Below are 26,824 nucleotides of genomic sequence, written 5' to 3'. Positions count from 1 at the left end.
TCATGGGCCTCTTGGCTGCATCTCTGATCAGTCTTCTCCTTGTGTGAGATGATATTTTGGATGGACGGCCGGGTCTTGGTAGATTTGCAGTGGTGTGATACTCCTTCCATTTCAATATGATCGCTTGCACAGTGCTCCTTGGGATGTTTACAGTTCTGGAAATCTTTTTGTAACCAAATCTGTGTTTAAACTTCTCCACAACAGTATCACGGACCTGCCTGTTGTGTTCCTTGGTCTTCATGATGCTATCTGCGCTCTATACAGAACCCTGAGACTATCACAGAGCAGGGGCATTTATACGGAGACTTGATTACACACAGGGGCTTATATTTATCATCATCAATCATTTAGGACAACATTGGATCATTCAGAGATCCTCAATGAACTTCTGGAGTGAGTTTGCTGCACTGAAAGTAAAGGGGATGAATAATATTGCACGCCCCAATTTTCTGTTATTTATTATTTTTTAAAAATTTTAAAATAAGCAATAAATTTCCTTCATCTCCACAATTGTGTCCACTTGTTGTTGATTCTTCACCAGAACATTAACATTTTTATCTTTATGTTTGAAGCCTGAAATGAGGGAAAAGGTTGAAAAATTCAAGGGGGCCGAATACTTTCACAAGGCCCTGTGTGTGTGTGTGTGTATATATATATATATATATATATATATATATATATATATATATATATATATATATATATATATATATATATATATATATATATATATATATATATATATATATATATATATATATATATACATATATGTATATGTGTATATATGTATATGTGTATATATATATATATATATATATATATATATATATATATATATATATATATATATATCTGTACATACACAAGCATTCTTTATATATATATATATAATCTGTACATACACAAGCATTCTTTACAGCCATGAGGTTATCAACTCTTCTCCATGCTTGTTGAGGACCCTCCCAGTTGGATATATACAAGGAAAGAGGGGTCATATCTCTGGAACTGAAAGGTGCAGGAACAAAAAAAAATCCCCCAAAGCCCCGGATTCTGTAGATCAGCAGCAGCATTTACGGTACATTAAGTAAAAGAATTCACCTATTAATGGCACGTGACCGCTCCTATTTAATGTCTGGAATTCACCTTTAAAAATAAGTCCACTACAGATTGGGGTGATTGGCAATTCCATGGAAAGGTATACAGGAAAAAACACTATGTATACCAGTTTGCAATCAATCCCTGGGTGATGTATACCTCCGCAGTGAGCTATGCCTGAGCCTTCCACCAGAGCTGGTGTACACCGGGGCCCAGAGCATAATGTGAACCAGACGTAAGCCCTACATATATCACTTAAGCTGTCTCACTATTTTATTATGGCCGTTATGTTTAGTAACTGCAAATTCGATTTAATTTTATATCCATTAACCATTTTTCTCTTCCTTTTTTTTTTGCAGGGACCACCTGGTCCATCGGGATTACCTGGACCACCTGGGAAGAGAGGCCCAAGAGTAAGTACCAGCAGATATCCTTGGGTCATCCCAATTAAAATTCACTTAGTGACTTGGCATAATCTCAAACCTTTATGTATGTAACTGTATAACGTGAGCCGCTTTGTAAATGGAAGCCATACAGCGGGCCGCACAGTACAGGGACCTCTGCTCCGTTATGTTTAGTTTAGCATAGGGCCTAAGGAAGACCTGCATGACCGTGTTGTCTCAGGCCCTGCAACTTATGTCTTTTTAAATGGGTTTTACGGGACTTTTGATGTCGGTGGTCTAGCTGTAGAATTGGCTATCAATATCAGATTTTTAAGGGTCTGACTTTTAGCAGCCAAACCAAGTGCATCCTGTTCTTTGATTACAACGGTGTACTTGGTAGTGACTTTATCCCTTGCTGCAGCTCTTCCCAGTCCCATTCAAGTAAATTGTACCAGGCGCGGTCACTACCAAATATATGTCAATGTGCCTGGTGAACGATGAACATGCCACAATGACCAACAGAGCGTCACCAGCAAATCGGTGGAGGCTGACATTGGGCGTAGAGGCCGACGTTGGGGGCGCCGGCTCCTGGGCTGACGTTGGGGGCGCCGGCTTCTGGGCTGACGTTGGGGGCGCCGGCTCCTGGGCTGACGTTGGGGGCGCCAGCTCCTGGGCTGACGTTGGGGGCGCCGGCTCCTGGGCTGACGTTGGGGGCGCCGGCTCCTGGGCTGACGTTGGGGGCGCCGCCTCCTGGGCTGACGTTGGGCGCGCCGCCTCCTGGGCTGACGTTGGGCGCGCCGCCTCCTGGGCTGACGTTGGGCGCGCCGCCTCCTGGGCTGACGTTGGGCGCGCCGTTTCCTGGGCTGACGTTGGGGGCGCCGGCTCCTGGGCTGACGTTGGGGGCGCCGGCTCCTGGGCTGACGTTGGGGGCGCCGGCTCCTGGGCTGACGTTGGGGGCGCCGGCTCCTGGGCTGACGTTGGGGGCGCCGGCTCCTGGGCTGACGTTGGGCGCGCCGCCTCCTGGGCTGACGTTGGGCACGCCGCCTCCTGGGCTGACGTTGGGCGCGCCGCCTCCTGGGCTGACGTTGGGCGCGCCGCCTCCTGGGCTGACGTTGGGCGCGCCGCCTCCTGGGCTGACGTTGGGCGCGCCGCCTCCTGGGCTGACGTTGGGGGCGCCGGCTCCTGGGCTGACGTTGGGGGCGCCGGCTCCTGGGCTGACGTTGGGGGCGCCGCCTCCTGGGCTGACGTTGGGGGCGCCGGCTCCTGGGCTGACGTTGGGGGCGCCGGCTCCTGGGCTGACGTTGGGGGCGCCGGCTCCTGGGCTGACGTTGGGGGCGCCGGCTCCTGGGCTGACGTTGGGGGCGCCGGCTCCTGGGCTGACGTTGGGGGCGCCGGCTCCTGGGCTGACGTTGGGGGCGCCGGCTCCTGGGCTGACGTTGGGGGCGCCGGCTCCTGGGCTGACGTTGGGGGCGCCGGCTCCTGGGCTGACGTTGGGGGCGCCGCCTCCTGGGCTGACGTTGGGGGCGCCGCCTCCTGGGCTGACGTTGGGGGCGCCGCCTCCTGGGCTGACGTTGGGCGCGCCGCCTCCTGGGCTGACGTTGGGCGCGCCGCCTCCTGGGCTGACGTTGGGCGCGCCGCCTCCTGGGCTGACGTTGGGGGCGCCGCCTCCTGGGCTGACGTTGGGCGCGCCGCCTCCTTTGCCGACATTGCCCTCGCCGCCTCCTTTGCCGACATTGCCCTCGCCGCCTCCTTTGCCGACGTTGCCCTCGCCGCCTCCTTTGCCGACATTGCCCTCGCCGCCTCCTTTGCCGACATTGCCCTCGCCGCCTCCTTTGCTGATATTGTGTTTTGGGGGGGGGGGGGTAACCGATTCCCATTTAATTGGATCATCAAACACTGAATTTACAATTGCCCAAATTAACAACTTCTCAGGACCATTTATTATAAAAAGGAAAAAACTTGGTAAGTCTCCATACACAACTGGCCCTCCTCACATGTGAGTCCTCCGCGGTGACTTCCACACAAATCATTTGCACACATCAACAATGGAGTAAATTATTGAAGACTTCTTATTTAGCTTGGCGAGTCTGGAGAAAATCCGAAGACGATCCTTTGGGTTCCAGCGCATATTTGTTTGATGGTGGAACGTACATGTCGTAATTCATTGATTCGCACAATGAGGGGCATTTATAGAAGCCGGCGCTGGTACACACATGGGTGTTGCCAATGCATTATGGTCGGCATTTTATTTCTAGGGCAGGTTGGATAATAAATCATCCCCTTGACTAGTTGTCATTGGTAACACCGCTGTTTTTTTCGGGGGCACTAGTTTTTATAAATGTCCTCCATTGTGTCTTGAACAGGGTCATAGACTAAACTTCTCTGTCGTAGAGTAAATGGAAATACTACGAAGCCAGAAAGAAATATTTAGCACATCTGTGTAGGATTCCTGCGGCGTGTAACTGTGTAATACGTCCATGGTAACCCGGCCTAGTGTAGCCGGACTCATCGCAGCCTCGGAAAGCGATGGGATCTCGGGTCTGGACAGTTCTGCAGACAAATTACATAAACCTCAGGGGTTAACCTTGCGTGTACTTTGTATTGTAAAGATGATATAGTGCATGCAGATGTCCAAAAGGAAGAAAGTCATATTTCTTAGATTTTAGCTTTTAGTGCAATTTGTACAATTCTGTCAAATATTGACACCTGTGGGGGGAAAAATTCCTTAAGAGGGCGCCAAAAAGGGAGAATAATGTGATGGCCATCCGTAAGCCATGAGCTGCCTCCTATTGTCTTCTGCATTTTTACTCATAAGACTTAAAGGGGTAAGATCCTGTCTCAATATGTAGTAGGTGTAATAATAATATTAGCAAATACCTCCAATTAGAAATGTAGTATAGTTCTCCTGATTAGCTATGTCTCTTACGTCATCTGCAGGGCATTGCAGCTTAGGTATCCATGATTACATTCACTCATAGTGTCAGTTAGTTAGTTGCTCGTTGTTTGTAAGCATGGATACCTAAGCTGCAATGCCCTGCACATGAAGTAAGAGACATGGCTATATGAGGCGAACTATACTATATTTCTAATTGAAGGTATTTGCTAATATTATTATTATTATTATTATTAATAATAATAATTATAATAATGATAATAATATTAGCAAATACCTCCAATTAGAAATGTAGTATAGTTCTCCTGATTAGCTATGTCTCTTACCTCATGTGCAGGGCATTGCAGCTTAGGTGTCCATGACTACATTCACTCATAGTGTCAGTTAGTTGCTCATTCTTTGTAAGCATGGATACCTAAGCTACTGCAATGCCCTGCACATGAAGTAAGAGACATGGCTATATGAGGAGAACTATACTACATTTCTAATTGAAGGTATTTGCTAATATTATTATTATTATTGTTATTAATAATAATGATAATAATATTAGAAAATACCTTCAATTAGAAATGTAATATAGTTCTCCTGATTAGCTATGTCTCTTACCTCATGTGCAGGGCATTGCAGCTTAGGTGTCCATGATTATGTTCACTCATAGTGTCAGTTAGCTAGTTGCTTGTTGTTTGTAAACATAGATACCTAAGCTGCAATGCCCTGCACATGAAGTAAGAGACATGGCTATATGAGGAGAACTATACTACATTTCTAATTGAAGGTATTTGCTAATATTATTATTATTATTATTATTATGATACCTACTATATATTGGGATTGGATCTTGGAGATGGGAATAACCCTGCCTCTGTCCTCATGTGCAGGGCATTGCAGCTTAGGTATCCATGGCTATGTCCGCTCCTAGGGACAGTTAGTTGCTCATGGTCATAATAATAATTATTCCCTCATGTGCAGGGCATTGCAGCTTATGTATCCATGGTTACATCCACTCATAGTGACAGTTGCTCATGGTCGTAACCCTAGCTGCAATGCCCAGCACGTGAGGTAAGAGACAGGATTATTCCCATCTCCAAAATCTTATTCCAATATGTAGTAGGTGTAATAATATTAGCAAATACCTCCAATTAGAAATGTAGTATAGTTCTCCTGATATGGCCATATCTCTTATCTCATGTGCAGGGCATTGCAGCTTGGGTATCCATGCTTATGTCCACTCATAGGGACAGTCAGTTAGTTGCTCGTGGTCGTAGCCATGGATACCTAAGCTGCAATGCCCTGCACATGAGGTAAGAGACATGGCTATATCAGGAGAACTATACTACATTTCTAATTGGAGGTATTTGCTAATATTATTATTACACCTACTACATATTGGAATAGGATTTTGGAAATGGGAATAACCCTGTCTCTTCCCTCATGTGCAGGGCATTGCAGTTGGCTTAGTGACAGCTAGTTACTCATGGTTGTAACCATGGATGCCTAAGCTGCAATACCCTGCACATGAGGTAAGGGACATGGCTAATCAGGAGATCTATACTACATTTCTAATTGGAGGTATTTGCTAATATTATTACACCTACTACATATTGGGGTAGGATCTTGGAGCTGGGAATAACCTTGTCTCTTCCCTCATGTGCAGGGCATTGCAGCTTGGATATCCATGGTTATGTCCGCTCATAGGGACAGTTAGTTGCTTGTGGTTGTAACCATGGAAACCTAAGCTGCAATGCCCTGCACATGAGGTAAGAAACATAGCTAATCTGGAGAACTATACTACATTTCTAATTGGAAGTATTTGCTAATATTATTATTATTACACCTACTACATATTGGGGTAGGATCTTACCCCTTTAAGTCTTATGAGTAAAAATGCATTATTATTATTGTTATTATTATTTATTACTATTGGGAAAGGATCTTGGAAATGGGAATACCCCTTTAAAAATGTTTCATTTTCACCCGAATCCACGTGCCATGGCTAATTTACACCTTCACCTTCAGACTGGAAAATGGCAATATACCACTTTTCTGAACTCCGTGTGAATTGTTCACTGATTCTGGCCCACGAGGCGACTACTAGTCCCAAAAAGGGCATTTCGGAACACTGACGCACCCCACCAACCTTCGCTTCTGCTGTGTAGCGGGCCCATAGAGGGACTCTGGTTTAATCACTGTTGGAGTATCAAGAAGCTGCATGTATATTATTAAAGCGGTAATCCGGCTCCACTCACTGGTGGTGTCGCGTCTCCAAATATCTGCCAGGTTGGGTGATTGACGCCCCCCGGTAGATATCTGTAGACGGGACATCACTCATATCCCAATGCTGAAGTAATTCGAGAAGGATTAATAGAATCATAGATTCTATCCTATGGATCAATGGACCCATCTGAGGCACGTCCATGCCAGAAATCAGCGTCCACCTTGAAATCTGACATGGAAACGCTAGTAAATTCCAATCTGATTTACTGACACCTTTACATTCGGTGATATGAGCACCGATGGAGCAATTGTGCCTTTTTAAAAAAATTTTTTTCTCTGAAAATTTAAAAGGTTTCATTAGTTAGTTAGAACTTGCAAGAGTTACTGGGAGGATATTAACAAGAACCTTTGTAAATTTTTCTGTTTTTAGGGTCCTCCCGGCCCTCATGGAAATCCTGGACCACCCGGACTCATTGGCTCAAAGGTCAGTAACTGATCACCTTAGCATGTGAACACTTATTTGGTCAGTATCCTACAGGTAAAGGTGGCAGGGCTGGAATGAAACTCATGGCCATCAGTCGAATAAATGTTCTCTCCTGAACCGGCCCCTCTTTCCCCCAATACAAGAACGCCCCTAAACATAGGTGAAGGGAGCAGAGATCTCATACTCTTCTATTTTGTCTGGGAATGTAGCAAAGATTTTTCAAGAATGTTGGATTGTTATCAGGCCCATTCTCGCCTGACAGCTGGACACATGCACGCTCAACCCAAGAGAGCATACATGTGTATGATGATGGTTAGGAGGAATAGGTGTTTGGTGATACAACCACTGGGGTTTTTTCAGTCAATTTGTTCAACTCAATACATAGACACAAGGCTATTGAGGATAATTGCACCCCTATATTTTTTTTGTTATACCTTATTTTCATTTAAAGAGGTAAACTACTTTAGACCTCCCGTCCCAAAAAGAAAAGTTAAAGAGTAGCCATCATTTTCATTTATATTTAGTAGTGATGAGGAAATAGTAATTATTTGTGTTCGGGTTATTTATAATGAATCCCAAAGTGCTATTCCGGTATTCGTCACGAATAACAAACCTAATACAAGTCAATGGGGAAGTTAATGGGGGAACCTGGGGAAGTTAATGGGGGAACCTGGGGAAGTCAATGGGGGAACCTGGGGAAGTCAATGGGGGAACCTGGGAAAGTCAATGGGGAAACCTGGGGAAGTCACTGGTGAAACCTGGGGAAGTCACTGGTGAAACCTGGGGAAGTCAATGGGGGAACCTGGGGAAGTGAATGGGGAAACCTGGGGAAGTGAATGGGGAAACCTGGGGAAGTGAATGGGGGAACCTGGGGAAGTGAATGGGGGAACCTGGGGAAGTCAATGGGGGAACCTGGGGAAGTCAATGGGGGAACCTGGGGAAGTCAATGGGGGAACCTGGGGAAGTCAATGGGGGAACCTGGGGAAGTGAATGGGGAAACCTGGGGAAGTGAATGGGGAAACCTGGGGAAGTGAATGGGGGAACCTGGGGAAGTGAATGGGGGAACCTGGGGAAGTGAATGGGGGAACCTGGGGAAGTGAATGGGGAAACCTGGGGAAGTCAATGGGGAAACCTGGGCAAGTCAATGGGGAAACCTGGGGAAGTCAATGGAGAGCCTGGGGAAGTAAATGGGGGAATCTGGGAAGTCAATGATGAAACCTGGGGAAGTCAATGGAGAGCCTGGGGAAGTAAATGGGGGAATCTGGGAAGTCAATGATGAAACCTGGGGAAGTCAATGGAGAGCCTGGGGAAGTAAATGGGGGAATCTGGGAAGTCAATGATGAAACCTGGGGAAGTCAATGGAGAGCCTGGGGAAGTAAATGGGGGAATCTGGGAAGTCAATGATGAAACCTGGGGAAGTCAGTGATGAAACCTAGGGAAGTCAATGGGGGAACCTGGGGAAGTCAACAATGAACCTCATTTTTCTGTCCGTGACGAATACTGAAATAGTACTCTGTATTCGCTAAACATTATCCGAACACGAATAGTTACTATTCACCCATCTTTAATATTTAGTGAATCAATAGTGCACATGAAAATAAGAAACTTGGTAATATATCTTATCAGAAAAATTTGTTTTGTTTTTTTTTTTCCTCCTGAATTTAACTTTTACTCCCAATTTAGGAGTAAAAAATCTGTTCAAGTTGATACAGATTTCCACATTATTGTGATAAGATATTTCAGTTGGTACTTATAAAGTTCTATGGAAAGAGGGAGGAGCTTGAGGCACACACACACATACACACACACATACATGCACATATACACACACACATACATACATGCATGCATACATACATACATACATACATTCACTCACACACTCTCTCTCTCTCTCTCTCTCTCCCTCACTCACACACACACACACACACACACACACACACACATATATACACACACACATACATACATACATACATACATTCACACACTCTCTCTCTCTCTCTCCCTCACTCACACACACACATACACACACACATACACACACACACACACACATACATATACACACACACATACATACATGCATGCATGCATACATACATACATACACTCACTCACACACTCTCTCTCTCCCTCACTCACACACACACATACACACATACACACACATTCTGCTGTCTGCAAGTTGTCCTGAAATGACTGTTAGTCTTTCTGTAGCTCCTCCCCTTCCTATCTCCATACAACTTTATAAGCACCAACTGTCATTTCTTATCACACTGGCATAACTAGAGTTCGATGGGCCCTGGTGAAAAATTTGGTCCTGGCTCCGCCCTTAGGTTGGCCAGATGTATGTATGTATTTAGCATTCTAAATTCCCCCCCCCCCTTCATTATGTAGTAATATCCCCCACCCTGTTCTAATGTCCCCCATCCTGGGCTCTTTCCTTTGAAATATGTCCCCCATTCTAGTCCACATCCTGGTGTATATTAAACCCCATCCATGTAAAAATGGCCCTATCCTGGTATATATGTCCCCATCATGGGGCCCTCCTGGTATATACTGTCTCCTTCCTGGGGCTTTTGTGGTATATACTGTCCCCTGTTCCTGACACCTACTGTCCCCCTCCTGGTATCTACTGTCCCCCTCCTGGGGCTCTCCTGCTGTATACTGTCCCTCTCCTGGTGTATACTGTCCCCCTCCTGGTATCTACTGTCCCCCTCCTGGGGCTCTCCTGGTGTATACTGTCCCCCTCCTGGTATCTACTGTCCCCCTCCTGGTGTATTCTGTCCCCCTCCTGGTGTATTCTGTCACTCTCCTGGTATCTACTGTCCCCCTCCTGGTGTATTCTGTCACCCTCCTGGTATCTAATGTCCCGCTGCTGGGTCCGTCCTGGTATATACTGTCCCCTTCCTGCTATATATTGTCCCTTTCTGGTATATACTGTTCCTTCCTGGTTTCTACTATCCCCCTCCAGGTATATATGTCCCCATCCTGGTAAATGTCTTCTTTCTGTCTACTGTAAAAATCAACAGCATTGTACTCACCGTCCGTCCATGGCTCCCACATCGTGCAGCGTCCTCCTGTGTAGCCAGCACACAGTGGCCGGCAGTTTCATTGGGGTCAGTCCTTTTGCAACACATCACGTCCATTGCCATGCGCCGCCCTCAGTCACTGGGACACAGAGGAAAGCTGCCGGCTTCTGTATGGCCTGCAGCGTGTATCACAGTACAGGGACCCGATGGGTCTCTGCACCGCGATGTATTTCAGCTGGATGTGCAACCGCGGACACACATCTGAAGCAGGGGCTGGGGCCGGTGGTTCCTCTTATGATCAGATGCAATATATGAAGGTGCTGTCCAACCCCTTTGTGGTTGCCTTTATCCTACAGATAGCAGATGGCTTAATGCATTTTATTCTTCAGCCCAGTCTACAACAGTTTGCCTGTATCATCTGACAGTGCGAAGCCCCCGATCCGCCATTTAGTGGAAACCTCTGGCTTTAATTCAGTCACTGGATTGATCAGGAATGTGCCTGCAATGTGAGGACAGTCACTGAGTGCCAGATCTGGAGCTCTATCTGTAACATTTTCCCTTTCGCAGTGTCCGTATAGTATTCCCAGTCATCCCCAGTCTTCATAATGTACTTTTCTTGCAGCCAAATTGAGGCTATAAATCATCGGTGCAGACACAACTTGTCTATTTCAGGAAGGGATGAGTGTGATAAAGCCAGGCTGGCAGCCACATCTGTACCTACCGGCTATAGCGCTATAGCATACAGGGAAATCTCAGTGCGTTTCTGTGTTAAAGAAGGGTCCCGGGTCTCCGATGTCGCAAGCTCCAGATGCCATAAAAAGGGGCAGATGAGTTTACTTCCAATTCTTTTGTAAACTAGTTAGGAATTTTTCATATCATAGAAATCCAATAGAGTTATCTACATGTGTCCACATTTTTTGATATTTTTTGATGCCTCCAACTTTTTATTGGCTGCCATTATCTCTTAAAGGGGGTGTCCACTACTTTTACATTGGTGGCCTATCGATAGGATAGGTCATCAACGTCTGATAGGTTGGGGTTCGACACCCCGCACCCCCGCCGATCAGCTTCTGTCGGTCCTAGCAGCAAACAGCCGGAAATGCTCAGTTCGGGCACTGCTCCGTCTTTTGATAGCGGCTGCGGCCGGGTACTGAACATCCACCTCCTATTGATTAGACTGGGAAGCGGATGTGCAGTACCCGGCCTTGGCTGCTATTCGAAGACTGAGCTGCTCTGGAAATGAGCATTTCCGCCTGCCTGTTGCCAGGACCGAGTACTACTGACTGGTGGGGGGTGGCGGGTGTCAGACCCTGGCCGATCAGACATTGATGACCTACCCTAAGGATAGGCCATCAATGTAAAAGTAGTGGACAATCTCTTTAAAAATAAAATAAATCTTTATTTTTATATAGCGCTAACATATTGCGCAGCGCTTTACATACATCAGGAACACTGTCCCCATTGGGGCTCACAATCTAAATTCCCTATGTGTATGTCTTTGGAGTGTGGGAGGAAACCGGAGATCCCGGAGGAAACCCACACAAACACGGGGAGAACATACAGACTCCTTGCAGATGTTGTCCTTGGTGGGATTTGAACCCAGGACCCCAGCGCTGCAAGACTGCAGTGCTAACCACTGAGCCACCACAAGACGGCAGTGCTAACCACTGAGCCACCACAAGACGGCAGTGCTAACCACTGAGCCACCACAAGACGGCAGTGCTAACCACTGAGCCACCACAAGACGGCAGTGCTAACCACTGAGCCACCACAAGACGGCAGTGCTAACCACTGAGCCACCACAAGACAGCAGTGCTAACCACTGAGCCACCACAAGACGGCAGTGCTAACCACTGAGCCACCACAAGACGGCAGTGCTAACCACTGAGCCACCACAAGACTGCAGTGCTAACCACTGGGCCACCGTGCAATGCTAATCACTGAGCCACCACAAGACTGCAGTGCTAACCACTGAGCCACCACAAGACTGCAGTGCTAACCACTGAGCCACCACAAGACTGCAGTGCTAACCACTGAGCCACCACAAGACTGCGGTGCTAACCACTGAGCCACCACAAGACTGCGGTGCTAACCACTGAGCCACTTTAAGGAAAAGTCTTAAATAGGTCAAAAGCTTAAAGGGACTGTAAATATTATTATTTTTTTTTTTATAAACTATAATTTGTATTAAAATTGATAACTGACTTCCATAAAACGAATACAGAAATACTGATAAATATTGACATATCGAGAATAAGTAATTATCCAAATAGTATAAAGTAGTGAATCACTACCAGGCTCCTCCAAAAGGAACCTGAAAATGACATCAAATGCAAATAGTACTCACCTACACACATATTAATATTAATCTCCAGTTACCAGTTAAGAAACAAACAATGGGGGATGAAAAATAAAAAACAATAAAAACATAGACACATACATAAAGAGAAGATAGAAGGGATATTGTAAAAGAATCAGCCAGTAGGCTGAGCCCAAAAATAATCCTATAATGCCCATACTGTCTCAAATAGGTCCACCTTAGCTTTAAAGGGAATCTGTCAGGTGATTTTCTAGTACAATACTAATGTTATAGGGCTTAAAGGGAACCAATCAGGATTTTCGTATATAACCTAAAGCCAGTGCTATACTGACACTATCAGGCTGATTCTATACATACCTGTAGTGGTCAGCTAGGATATATAGCTTTTGAAATCCAAGAAAATAAAGTTTATAAAATCGGCAGCTTCTTGAGTGACAGCAGCTGAGAATCAGATAATATCTGGGGGGGGAGTATTCAGCGTTATCCCCTCCCCCTGTTAGAATTAGCATAAGTATTATACAAACGATTCGCTATTTCACTTGCAGGACCTGTGTGAGGTCATACCCATGTGACCAGAAGGGGCGGGGCCTCAGCCAACAGAAAAATGTTGCTTTATGGTATCAACTTTATTAACTAAGGCCCCGCCCCTTCCATTAACGGAAACGTTGTCCATAGACTCCACATCTTAAAAACGGATCCAGGTGACAGCCGTTATTTAACCAAGGACAGAAAAGTTGTTTTTGCACATTTTTTTTGCAAATGGATCTCTAACGGATGGCTACAGGACATGTGAACTCAGCCTTACTATATAACCAATCCTCTGTCCTCTTGGAAGATGAGTCCCTGCCAGAGATTTTTGTCAGCTGCTTATCCTCTACCATACTGTCACGGGAGACAGACTGTCATGTGGTTTCTGGCCATAGAAAGTCACCGCTTTTGGCTGCGCAGAATGCTCCCTGACTTTCCATTGTTCCTGCTGTTAGTATTCATTGGTATAGGTAGCTTTCCATGCTGGTTTTCATCTCTCCCCCTTTTGGACCCAGCAGGAACTCGCCTTCCTCCCAACTACTGATCATCAGTATTCTCTTGGTGCTTAAATACCCCTTTCTTCCTTGGACTGGTGCTGGTGATATTTTCAGTTCATTCAAGCCTTGGTTGCAAGCAAGTGGCTTGTACTCCTCTGTGGTATCGTTGCTGAAAACATTGCTGAACTTCTAAAGTCATCTGTGGATAAGTAGTTCGTACTTTTTCCCATGTGTGTCATATTTGTGTCTTTTATAGTGTTTAGTGAGGTTGGTGAACAGCTCATCCCACCCGTTCCCTATTTAGGGACCAGCAGTAGGGATACCTGGGGTCAGGTATCCGGCTCGGCGCATAAGTGCGGAACCTATCTAGGGCGGTGAGGGACCCCAGGGCCCAGCATTAGGGATACCTAGGGTCGGGTATCCTGCTCGGCGCATAAGTGAGGAACCTATCTAGGGTGGTGAGGGACCCCAGGGACCAGCACTAGAGATACCTAGGGTCAGGTATCCGGCTCGGCGCATAAGTGCGGAACCTATCTAGGGCGGTGAAGGACCCCAGGGCCCAGCATTAGGGATACCTAGGGTCAGGTATCCTGCTCGGCGCATAAGTGAGGAACCTATCTAGGGTGGTGAGGGACCCCAGGTACCAGCACTAGAGATACCTAGGGTCAGGTATCCGGCTCGGCGCATAGGTGCGGAATCTTTCTAGTGTGGTGAGGAACCCCAGGGTCCAGCACTAGGGATACCTAGGGTCAGGTATCCGGCTCGACACATAGGTGCGGAACCTATCGAGGGTGGTGAGGGACCCCAGCGCCCAGCACTAGGGATACCTAGGCTCAGGTATCCGGCTCGGCGCATAGGTGCGGACCCTATCGAGGGTGGTGAGGGACCCCAGCGCCCAGCACTAGGGATACCGAGGGTCAGGTATCCAGCTGCGCACATAGGTGCGAACCCTATCTAGGGTGGTGAGGGACCCCAAGGACCAGCAGTAGGGCTACCTAGGGTCAGGTATCCTGCTCAGGGCATAGGTGCGGACTCTATCTAGGGTTTTGAGGGACCAGCAGAAGGCTTGGTCAGGGGTCACCATCTTCCCTTTCTTTGCTTCCCTGTACCTAGCGAGACACATGCATGATCACTCGAGCCGAGCATGCACGTCTTTGCGGGAAGGTGTATGGGCATCCCCCTCACCCCACACTCAATCCCTAGATAAGTATGAAGGGAAACAGAAGGAGATGGTGCTTTATTTGCATCTAGACTTTTGGTAAACTAATACAAAACCCGTTAATTTCCAGGATTGGTGTCCCTTTAAATTAAAGCCCTATCTACTTGTGGAACGTGGTCCTGTCCTGTCTTAACACAGCCGTTACGTAGTGTAATATTTGGAAAATTTGCTTCTAACCTAAGAAGAGTACATTGAAAACTTAGCAGGGGGATTGGGGGTTTGGAAAGTTTTTGGGAAGGTGCCAGCCCGCGGTGCTATGATATCGGCAGCCTGCGAGGAGATTACCCATCTGAGCTTGGCAGCGCCAACCGACATTCATTCACAGATACAGTGCATCTGTGTCAAATCATCCCTCGGCCTCCTGCCGCTCACACACATCCAAGAAAAGCTAATTAACAAGCTCCGGGAGCGTTTATGGGAAGCTGGAAAGATTATAAGCCGCGTACCTGCTGAGAATGGAGACCTCAAAGCCGACAACAGCTTTGGTTATCATTCGGATGTGTTACAGACCCACCACCGAGCTGCTTGCCTGATCTACAGCGGCCAGCGACGACACAGTAACCATGAATAGACTGTGGATTGGCGAATAACTCGGAATATCAGAATAGAAATAGAAAATGTTTGCAAACTCTGGCAGATTTTCTGTTCCCACACATCTCCTGTGGCCTTCACTTGCTCATAGATTTATTGACCAGATGTGACGGAGGGTGTCTGTGTCAATATTCACCGTATATCTTACTCATCAGCTCCATAGTGGAAAAAAAACCCCAAAATACTAAAGGGAAGAAGCTGCTTTAGAAAACTGGCACTTCAACTGCAAGCAGTTACCATCGTCTGTATTGAGAGCAAATGTTTCACAACTCCGAGCTGCCATGATTAAGGGATCATGGCATGGGGACTGGTTTGCCTCCTTCTAGCCACCTTTACCAGTGACTGATGGACAGGCAGCGAAAGGGACAGTTAGGGGAGGAGACAATTAGGGGAGGAGACAATTAGGGGAGGAGACAGTTAGGGTGAGAGACAGGCAGGGTGAGAGACAGGCAGGGTGAGAGACAGGCAGGGTGAGAGACAGGCAGGGTGAGAGACAGGCAGGGTGACAGGGTGAGAGACAGGCAGGGTGAGAGACAGGCAGGGTGAGAGACAGGCAGGGTGAGAAACAGAGAGATAGCTACCATCCCGGGCAACGCTGGGTGCTATATATATATATATATATATATATATATATATATATATATATATATATATATATATATGTACATACATACATACACATTTATATATAAATTATATATTATATAATATACACACACATATATAATATACACACACATATATATATATATATATATATATGATCTATATATATAATTGCCTTATTCTGTCTGTCTGTTTGTCTGTCTTGCTCCAAAATTGTGTCCTTACGGTGACACAAAGCGGATTGGCCGCTGGCCTCGCCATGGCCTCGCCCCCCCCGCACGGATTGGTCGCTCGCCCTGGCTCCCCCCCACACGGATTGGCCGGCCGCTCGCACAGGCTCCGCCCCCCACACGGATTGGCCTCTCGCCCCGGCACCCTGCACGTATTGGCAACTCGGCCACGTCCCGCCCCCCTCACGCAATGCACGCTCGCTCTGGCCCCGCCCCCCGTACGCATCCCCCGAACTGACACGGAGACACGACTCCCAGGTGAGTACTGTACCCCCGGGAGCCCACACCAGCATACGCCGCCAACCCAGCCGACACATACCCTCGCATTGCTGGGGTTTGCCGCCGTATGCTAGTGTGGGCTCCCGTGCGAGTGGGGGACGGGATGCGCTGGTAACCATGGTAGCATAGTTACCAGCGCATTAAGGTCCTGCAGCGGCGGAACATACACACACACACACACATAACAGACACACACACACACACATCAGATCACTCTCACACACACCTCACACACACATCAGATCACACTCACTCTCACACACATCTCACACACACATCAGATCGCATCCACACACTCACAGCATCCGGAGATATCGCTTGCTTCTCGGCCGCGATACTGTGCTGCAGTGAGCTTCCAGGACCTGCCGGAGGATCACATGGCCAGAAGCATGTGGTATCTCCGGATGTTGTGAGTGTGAGCGCGTATGTGCAATATCGTCAGTGTGTGTGTGTGTGAGGGTATGCGATCGGGTGTGTGTGAGTGTATGCGATCGGGTGTGTGTGAGTGTATGCGATCGGGTGGGTGTGAGTATGCGATCGGGTGGGTGTGTGTGTGTGTATGAGTGTATGCGATTGGATCTGTGAGTGTCGGCAGAGGAGCACGGCGTGCTGGAGGAGGCTGGGAGGAGAGAGGCTGATCCTGGGGAAGGCTGGGAGGGGGAGGCTGATGCTGGGGGAGGCTGATGTTGGGGGAGGCTGGGAGGGTGTAGGCTGATGCTGGGGGAGGCTGATGCTGGGGGAGGCTGGGAGGAGAGAGGCTGATGCTGGGGGAGGCTGATGCTGGGGGTGGCTGGGATGAGAGAGGCTGATGCTGGGGGAGGCTGATGCTGGGGGAGGCTGGAAGGAGAGGGGCTGATGCTGGGGGAGGCTGATGTTGGGGGAGGCTGGGAGGGTGTAGCCTGATGCTGGGGGAGGCTGATGCTGGGGGAGGCTGGGAGGAGAGAGGCTGATGCTGGGGGAGGCTGATGCTGGGGGTGGCTGGGATGAGAGAGGCTGATGCTGGGGGAGGCTGGAAGGAGAGAGGCTGATGCTGGGGGAGGCTGATGCTGGGAGGGGGAGGCTGATGCTGGGGGAGGCTGGGAGGAGAGAGGCTGATGCTGGGGGAGGCTGGAAGGAGAGAGGCTGATGCTGGGGGAGGCTGATGCTGGGGGAGGCTGGGAGGGGGAGGCTGATGCTAGGGGAGGCTGGGAGGAGAGAGACTGATGCTGGAGGAGGCTGGGAGGAGAGAGGCTGATGCTGGGGGAGGCTGGGAGGAGAGAGGCTGATGCTGGGGGAGGCTGGGAGGCGGAGGCTGATGCTGGGGGAGGCTGGGAGGCGGAGGCTGATGCTGGGGGAGGCTGATGCTGGGGGAGGCTGGAAGGAGAGAGGCTGATGCTGGGGGAGGCTGATGCTGGGGGAGGCTGGGAGGGGGAGGCTGATGCTGGGGGAGGCTGGGAGGAGGGAGGCTGGGAGGAGAGAGGCTGATGCTGGGGGAGGCTGGAAGGAGAGAGGCTGATGCTGGGAGGAGAGAGGCTGATGCTGGGAGGAGAGAGGCTGATGCTGGGAGGAGAGAGGCTGATGCTGGGAGGAGAGAGGCTGATGCTGGGGGCAGAGAGGCTAATGCTGGTGCAGCATGGGGGATGGAGCACGATGGGGGGTGCGCAGCATGGGGGATGGAGCACGATGGGGAGTGCGCAGCATGGGGGATGGAGCACGTTTGGGAGTGCGCAGCATGGCGGATGGAGCACGTTTGGGAGTGCGCAGCATGGCGGATGGAGCACGTTTGGGAGTGCGCAGCATGGCGGATGGACCACGTTTGGGAGTGCGCAGCATGGCGGATGGAGCACGTTTGGGAGTGCGCAGCAAGGCGGATGGACCACGTTTGGGAGTGCGCAGCATGGCGGATGGAGCACGTTTGGGAGTGCGCAGCATGGCGGATGGAGCACGTTTGGGAGTGCACAGCGTGGCGGATGGACCACGTTTGGGAGTGCGCAGCATGGCGGATGGAGCACGTTTGGGAGTGCGCAGCATGGCGGATGGACCACGTTTGGGAGTGCGCAGCATGGCGGATGGAGCACGTTTGGGAGTGCGCAGCATGGGGGATGGAGCACGATGGGAGGTGCACACCTCCCCCCAACACACACACACACACAACACACCACACACACACTGGGAACCACAAACACCGCCCTACACAGACACCCACACACACAGACAACGCTGCACACACACAACACCCAACACACAAACACCGCGGCATACATAAATATACGCACATACCACGCAACACACACATTGCACAAAACATACCTCCCCCCAAAACACACCACACAAACCGCGCAACACACACACACACACACAACGCTACAGACACACAGCGCTCCACAAACAACGCAACACACGCAACACACATACAACACCGCTCTCACCCCCCGCCACACCCAGACAACACCCAGAACATGTACAGCCCCTACACAAACACTTGGTAACTACACACAACAACATCTATATATATATATATATATATATATATATATATATATATATATATATATATATATATATAACAAAAATCATACATTAACTACACAATACGTAAATTCTAGAATACCCGATGCGTAGAATCGGGCCACCTTCTAGTTATATAAAATATATATATATATATATATATATATATATATATATATATATATATATCTATACATACACTTACACACACACACACACACACACACACACACACACACACACACACACACACACACACGTGTGTATATATATATATATATATATATATATATATAAAATATATATATATATATATATATATATATATATATATATATATATGTATGTATTATATAATATATATATGTATGTGTGTATATATGTGTGTGTATATATATATATATATATATATGTATATATATATATATATATATGTGTGTGTATGTGTCTATATATATTATATAATACATATATATATATACACTTACACACACACACACTGCCTGTGTGTGTGTGTGTATGTATATATATATATACACACACACACACGCACACATTAGCACCCCTTGAGGAACACTTAACGCACAAAACGCGCGTCGGGGTTTGCAGCGCGCAGGTCCACCAGACCATCTACCAAGGTAGTGAGCTCTTAGATACATTATTTTTTAATATACCGCTCATTTACTTTACCGTTTCTCTGGCATTCTGTTGATTTCGCACCAGGGCATTAACACATTATATGGTATGATCTTACATTGTGAAAGTCCTACCCATTAGGTAGTATAAGTGATCGGTGTTTGCACTTTATATACCTGTCTATCTGCTGCTAATAGGGAATATCTTTTTCTATATTCAGCACTTTACAATAATTTTGCATGATTTGGTTTTAATATTTTTTTTTCAATAAATATCGTTATTTTATCGGCATAGGTGTCATGGTCACTATCTCTTTATTTGGTGTTTAGCGCCTGCACTTTATTGGGATTTTTTTGATCTGTATGTTTATCACAGTGACTAAAATCGAAGTTTCTGATTATTGACCAAATCTGCAAGTAAAAAATCCTGAATGTGCGCACAACACTTCAAGATTCTCACTGACTTTGCTGGCATAAGAGTTTACTTGCAGATTTGTGAAAAAAAACGTAATAAAAACACAACATGTGCACACAGTCTTAGGGGTCAGCATGCCGTCCGTGAAGACTGATCCTGTGTGCACATGCTGCGTTTCTTTTTCACATTTTTTGCTGCATTGTGCACACGTTGCTTCTTTTATGTTTTTTTTCCATGCTTTTTTCCTTGCAGATTTTAATCAATACTGCAAGAAAAAAGCATCCCAGCAAAGTGTGAGAATCCTGTGCACACGTTGCTTCTTTTTTTCTTGCAGATTTTGTTGCTGAAAAAAGAAGCAGCGTGTCAATTCTTTCTCCTTTATTTCCAGCGTTTTTCTTATCTCAATAGATAAAAAAGCATAAAAAAAGCACAAAAAGGCGCTTCTTTTCAGCAGCTTTTTTCCTACCAAAACGTCTGGTTTTTTTGTGCAGGAAAAATCTGCTATGTGGGCCTTTTTCTCCCAAATTTGACTCAATCTACAAGGGAAATCGCATCCCAGCAAAGTCTGTGAGAATCCCAAAGTGCTGTGCACACCTTACAGATTTTGGTGCAGAAAAAAAAAATCTCCACCAAACTATTAACATGTCAGTTGTTTTTGCGTTTTTTCCTGTTTTTCTATCACAATGCATAAAAAAGCATCAAAAGCGTGGCAAAAAAAGCAAGTTTTTTCCTCAGTGTTTTTCTTGCCAAGAGATGCAGTTTTTGGTGCAGAACATCTTCACCCAAATCTGCAAAGTGAGAACTTACCCTTATAAAGACAGTGGACAGGTGCCTGCATCGCCGTTTCTTATCACCGGATGCGCGAGTACGAGGTGCCCGAGATTCCCTTTTAAGGCCTTGTGTGCACGATGCTTTTTTTGCTACTTTTTTGGTGCACTTTGTGGTCCTAAACTGCATGTATGAACTTCCCCAGCAAAGTCTATGAGAAATCCGAAAGGCTTTGCGCATGTTGCTTCTTTTTTGCCTGCTGTTTTGGTCGCAGAAAAAAAGCAGCAGCATGTCACTTCTTTTCTGCGTTTTGCCATAAAAAAAACCGCACCAAAACGCGGCAAAGACACACCGAAAACCTATGAGTTTTTTATGCGTTTTTTTCTACCAGAGGGTGCATTTTTCGCTGGAGAAACAAAACTGCAGTGTGCGCACATACCCTTATAAAGACAGTGGACCGGTGCCTGAGAATCGGCATCCCTGTATGAGTACGAGGTGCCCGAGAACCCCTTTAAGGCTGTGTACACACATGGCTTTGTGGAAAGTTTTTAGAGCAGTCCCGCTCCTTTCAGTTCATATTTTCAGATATTGTTTTTTTTATCATCCTCATTTTTTAATAACACTTGGTGGGAAAAAAAATAAAGTGTGCGTCACTTCTAAGTCTGAATCCCCTCCAAACTTGGCACTGTTGAATCACAAGGATAGAAAAAAAACTCTTCCAAATTTGCTTCCGGAAATTAAAAAGTTCTCCAAAAACGAGAGTTTTCGGAAGCCGTTTCCACTTGAAAATGTGTTGTTTTTCGAAGATCTCAATGTCGTTTGTGCACACAGACATATGGGGATAAAAAAAACCATCTGTGTTTGTATCTATTGCCCGGTTAGGGGGGGTCTGTGTGCATCCTTTTTTTTTTTTTTTTGGAGGATTGCAGAAACGCCGTGTGAACAGGGCCTACGTCTATCTTCCACTCCCAGCCGTGAGCGGACCGGGTGATGTCATTGTAACGCGGGGATCTCCTCTTCTCTCGGTTTCTGTTGAATGCTCTATTTATTCTGTATTCTCCAGGGCCAAAAAGGGGATCCTGGCATCTCTCCAGGAAAAGCCATGAATGGATTAAAGGTATTCTCATCCAGTTATCTCTTTTTTTTCCCTCTGTAGTCAAAACCTTGGCAAGCGCTTCCAGAATATGATGCCATGTAATGCGAATGCCAAGAACTTATTTCCCTCTTTTATTTTATAGCATATTGTTGTGTGTCGGTAATGGAGCAGAACGGTTACCTAGCAGTAGTGTGTATTGCCTACGCAGCAATTTAATATTAAAGGGGCTTGTCCGCTTCAAACAAAATAATCTTTACACCAAGATATTTTGTATTTCTAAAGATGCCGTGGTCTTCAGCTACCATCGGTGGTCCGAGGTCTCGGCAGCCCCACTAATGGCTTGGAGCGCCTACTGTTATCATATCATTAGTGCTGTGTGTGAAGGGGGCTGGATGGTGAAGGGGGCTGGCTGACTGCTTTTTCAGTAGCCAAGTCAGCCCCTATGACATAGAATGGGGCTGGTTTAGCATTAAAATAGGCTGGTCAGCCAACCCCCTTCGCACACATCACTGATGACGAGCCAACACCTCTCCATTGCGCGTGCACAACATTGGCAGCATTAGCAAAATTAGTTTCAGTATTATTCCCAAACTCACAGGTATCTCCTATCCATAGGATAGGGGATAACTTGTGGAGCGCTGGGGCTCTGGGACCATGAGTCCTGACTTGAATGAAGCAGAGGTGAGCCTGCTGTGGATGCCAGAGGTGAGCCTGCTGTGGATGCCAGAGGTGAGCCTGCTGTGGATGCCAGAGGTGAGCCTGCTGTGGATGCCAGAGGTGAGCCTGCTGTGGATGCCAGAGGTGAGCCTGCTGTGGGTACAGAGGTGAGCCTGCTGTGGGTGCAGAGGTGAGCCTGCTGTGGATGCCAGAGGTGAGCCTGCTGTGGATGCCAAAGGTGAGCCCGCTGTGGGTGCAGAGGTGAGCCCGCTGTGGGTGCAGAGGTGAGCCCGCTGTGGGTGCAGAGGTGAGCCCGCTGTGGGTGCAGAGGTGAGCCCGCTGTGGGTGCAGAGGTGAGCCCGCTGTGGGTGCAGAGGTGAGCCCGCTGTGGGTGCAGAGGTGAGCCCGCTGTGGGTGCAGAGGTGAGCCCGCTGTGGGTGCAGAGGTGAGCCCGCTGTGGGTGCAGAGGTGAGCCCGCTGTGGGTGCAGAGGTGAGCCCGCTGTGGGTGCAGAGGTGAGCCCGCTGTGGATGCCAGAGGTGAGGCCGCTGTGGATGCCAGAGGTGAGGCCGCTGTGGATGCCAGAGGTGAGGCCGCTGTGGATGCCAGAGGTGAGGCCGCTGTGGATGCCAGAGGTGAGGCCGCTGTGGATGCCAGAGGTGAGGCCGCTGTGGATGCCAGAGGTGAGGCCGCTGTGGATGCCAGAGGTGAGGCCGCTGTGGATGCCAGAGGTGAGGCCGCTGTGGATGCCAGAGGTGAGGCCGCTGTGGATGCCAGAGGTGAGGCCGCTGTGGATGCAGAGGTGAGGCCGCTGTGGGTGCAGAGGTGAGGCCGCTGTGGGTGCAGAGGTGAGCCCGCTGTGGGTGCAGAGGTGAGCCCGCTGTGGGTGCAGAGGTGAGCCCGCTGTGGGTGCAGAGGTGAGCCCGCTGTGGGTGCAGAGGTGAGCCCGCTGTGGGTGCAGAGGTGAGCCCGCTGTGGGTGCAGAGGTGAGCCCGCTGTGGGTGCAGAGGTGAGCCTGTTGTGGATGCTAGAGGTGAGCCTGCTGTGGGTGCAGAGGTGAGCCTGTTGTGGATGCTAGAGGTGAGCCTGCTGTGGGTGCAGAGGTGAGCCTGCTGTGGGTGCAGAGGTGAGGCCGCTGTGGATGCAGAGGTGAGCCTGTTGTGGATGCTAGAGGTGAGCCTGTTGTGGATGCTAGAGGTGAGCCTGTTGTGGATGCTAGAGGTGAGCCTGTTGTGGATGCTAGAGGTGAGCCTGCTGTGGGTGCAGAGGTGAGCCTGCTGTGGGTGCAGAGGTGAGCCTGCTGTGGATGCCAGAGGTGAGCCTGCTGTGGATGCCAGAGGTGAGGCCGCTGTGGATGCCAGAGGTGAGGCCGCTGTGGATGCCAGAGGTGAGGCCGCTGTGGATGCCAGAGGTGAGGCCGCTGTGGATGCCAGAGGTGAGGCCGCTGTGGATGCCAGAGGTGAGGCCGCTGTGGATGCCAGAGGTGAGGCCGCTGTGGATGCCAGAGGTGAGGCCGCTGTGGATGCCAGAGGTGAGGCCGCTGTGGATGCCAGAGGTGAGGCCGCTGTGGATGCTAGAGGTGAGCCTGCTGTGGGTGCAGAGGTGAGGCCGCTGTGGATGCAAAAGTGAGCCTGCTCTAGTCTTGATGAGCATTCTAGACCACTGCTCCATTCACTGGCTATGGGACTGACAGAAAAAGTACAGCACTCTGCTTTTTCCAACAATCCCATAGACAATGAATGTTTTATATACACACCTCCGCTGCGTTCCAGACAGTGTTGCAGAGCCTAGTTCGTGGAGTTTGACAGCCCCGATCTCAGAATCGCTGGGGCTTCCAGCAGTCGGACTCCTCAGCTATCAGCAAGTTATTCCCTATCTAATGTATAGGAGGTAACTTATGATTTATGGAATAACCCTTTAACAACCTTTAAATTTTCTCTGTCCTGGAATAACTCTGTATAGACGAGACCATTTCCTCCTCCACTTTTATAAAGCCCAATGATGAAATAACATATTGTTCTCTTTTGCTTTTTGTAAGTTATGGTTCATTTATTTCATTTGCTACATTCATATTGGTCAATTTTTAGGAAATTGCTTGTCTTGTGCCTCTAACGCTGACCCCTGTCCTGCCCCGACATATCAATCTCTTGTGTATCAGACAAAGTAGCCTAATGTATCGCTCCAGAAGGCTGGCGTGTCTTTATTGCTCTGTCTGGCCATTGATACATCTCCTGTAAGTAATGTTCTTATTGTTTGCCTTCTGTAGGGAGATCCTGGACTGGCCGGTCTGACGGGTGTTCCTGGGCCTCTGGGTCGAAAGGTGAGGTTTTTGTTTTTTGGGGTTTTTTGCTGTTTTTTTACCCAACGTTATGTCCTCACTACCTTGCTCAGGGTTTACTTGAAATATGTCTTGACTTTTTCCCTCACCCTATGACGGCACCACGATATAAGGGTGCCGTCATGGGTTCGGAAAAAACACATTACCGGTAAGTAATTACGTATTTTTCCCTCACCCTATGATGGCACCCTTATATCGTGGTGCCGTCATGGGTTCGGAAAAAACACATTACCGGTAAGTAATTACGTATTTTTCCCTCACCCTATGACGGCACCCTTAAATCGTGGTGCCATCATGGGTTCGGAAAAAACACATTACCGGTAAGTAATTACGTATTTTCGTCTCAAGCTTCGATCTTTGGGTTATAGATTGTTTTTGTTATAGCTACCAACTTCCATATTGTTTCTCTACAAGCCTTTTGTACGTTAGCATGGTCAGTAAAGATTTCATTCGCTGTGATTCTTGCAAAAGTAAACCATCCTCAAGGATCTTAGTATATTTCTAATTTGCCTTGCAATTACTTTCCCATTGACAATTTATCTGTTTTTGTGCTTTATAATCATCCCGCCCCTGCTTAGTTCCTCAGGGGAGGAGCTTATACTGGCTGAACTGCAGTGTAAAGTATGGGGAAAGCTAAAGAAATTGCATTCATTACTACTTGTGTTTTCCCCAAATCCAGTCTTTGCAGGACCCCAACAGATCATGTTTTTAGGATTTCCGCACAAATGTGGTGTGGAAAAAGTCCAGTAGACAAATCACCTGAGCTGCAGTCATTGGTTTCAGCTCTACCCTGATGAAGGAGAGCTGAAAAGCAATTCTGACCTAAGCGTCACATTGCCTTTGGGCAACACGTCAGTGGTTCAGTTTGGGCTTCTGCCTGAAGCCCTGAAAAATGGATTTAGCTAAACCCCACCCCCAAGGAGCCCATTGAGGTTAATAGGGCAGATTGAGTCACTTTGTGCCCTGTCTGGACTCTGTTTTAGCTGTGCCCATCTCCTTGAGGTGTGCAAAAGTGCATTCGACCACCTAAAGGTGGCCACTGCTGAAACTGAGGCCAGACAGAGCACCAAGTGACTCCATCCGACCCATCAAGGGTTTCTCTCGAATCCCGTTTTTCAAGGCTTCAAATGGAAGCTTGGATGATGTGTGACAAAAGGTCAATGTGAACACACCCCACGCCTGCAACAGACCTCTATTTAACTGCATTCACACCATGTTCTGTCAATGATCTTCATGGACCCATAGACTGCTATGGGCGATTTGGATCCATGACCATAAAATGCGCACATGCATAGTTTTTGGGCTCCACTTTGTCCATAAAATCCCCCCATAGCCATGTGCCCAGACTATAAAAGGAATGTTGGGATTTAAAGTCCCAAAAATGTTGGCACCCATGTAATGGTTCCATTTGGAAAAGCAAGTCATCCTGCAAACAAACCCAAAAAACCTATAGATCACAAAACACAGGAAAAACTGCGGCAAGAGGCAAATCGCCAGTGTCTGAATGAGGCCCACTACGCACGTTTCGGTATCATTTCCCATAATCAGTTGTCTATCTATGTTAGTTGGGCACATAGGGAATGATATCCTCGTCTTCCAGCTCATTTGTTACATTTTTATCATTCTCTGGCCAGTTTGAAGCCTTTAGGGAGCCCTTTACTGATTGGGAATGCTGTTTTTGGCTGGAGGAGAAGTAACGAGCGCATGGTGACTTATTTTAGCCTTTTTATTTGAAAGTTTGTAAACATAAGAGGGAAAACGACCCAGACTCACATGCAGTATATAACACTGATGGCCACTAGGAAGGGTCGGCGTGTTCAATGCCTCACACATTTTTGGAGATTTGCCAAACCAGAGGCGTTTGTCAGGAAAAGAGATAATTTGCTTGTGATAAATGTGATGGAATACCTGGTAAAGTAGCTGGAGATGGCGGAGAAGTGCGGCCATGCTGTGTTAGGACTGCCCAGGTATGTGACGGGTCTCATTACAGCAGGTGTGACGGGTGATCATTCATTTCTTGGAGGCCACCAGCTGGGAAAGAACAGGTGCTGG

General features: G+C 47.9%; 1 protein-coding gene across 1 annotated transcript in view; it reads left to right on the top strand.

Moving 5' to 3' along the window:
• The window catches only part of COL27A1 (collagen type XXVII alpha 1 chain), a 347,486-nt gene that overhangs the window by 44,668 nt on the left and 275,994 nt on the right, over nt 1-26,824 (top strand). The window contains exons 4-7 of the mRNA XM_075324295.1: nt 1,458-1,511; nt 7,019-7,072; nt 21,746-21,799; nt 24,701-24,754. Coding sequence (XP_075180410.1) covers nt 1,458-1,511; nt 7,019-7,072; nt 21,746-21,799; nt 24,701-24,754 — 216 coding nt within the window. The remainder of the gene's footprint in view (nt 1-1,457; nt 1,512-7,018; nt 7,073-21,745; nt 21,800-24,700; nt 24,755-26,824) is intronic.

This window comes from Anomaloglossus baeobatrachus, chromosome 9, assembly GCF_048569485.1.
Source record: "Anomaloglossus baeobatrachus isolate aAnoBae1 chromosome 9, aAnoBae1.hap1, whole genome shotgun sequence".
In the NCBI taxonomy this organism is placed as follows: domain Eukaryota; kingdom Metazoa; phylum Chordata; class Amphibia; order Anura; family Aromobatidae; genus Anomaloglossus; species Anomaloglossus baeobatrachus.
This window is presented reverse-complemented; position numbering and strand designations above follow the sequence as displayed.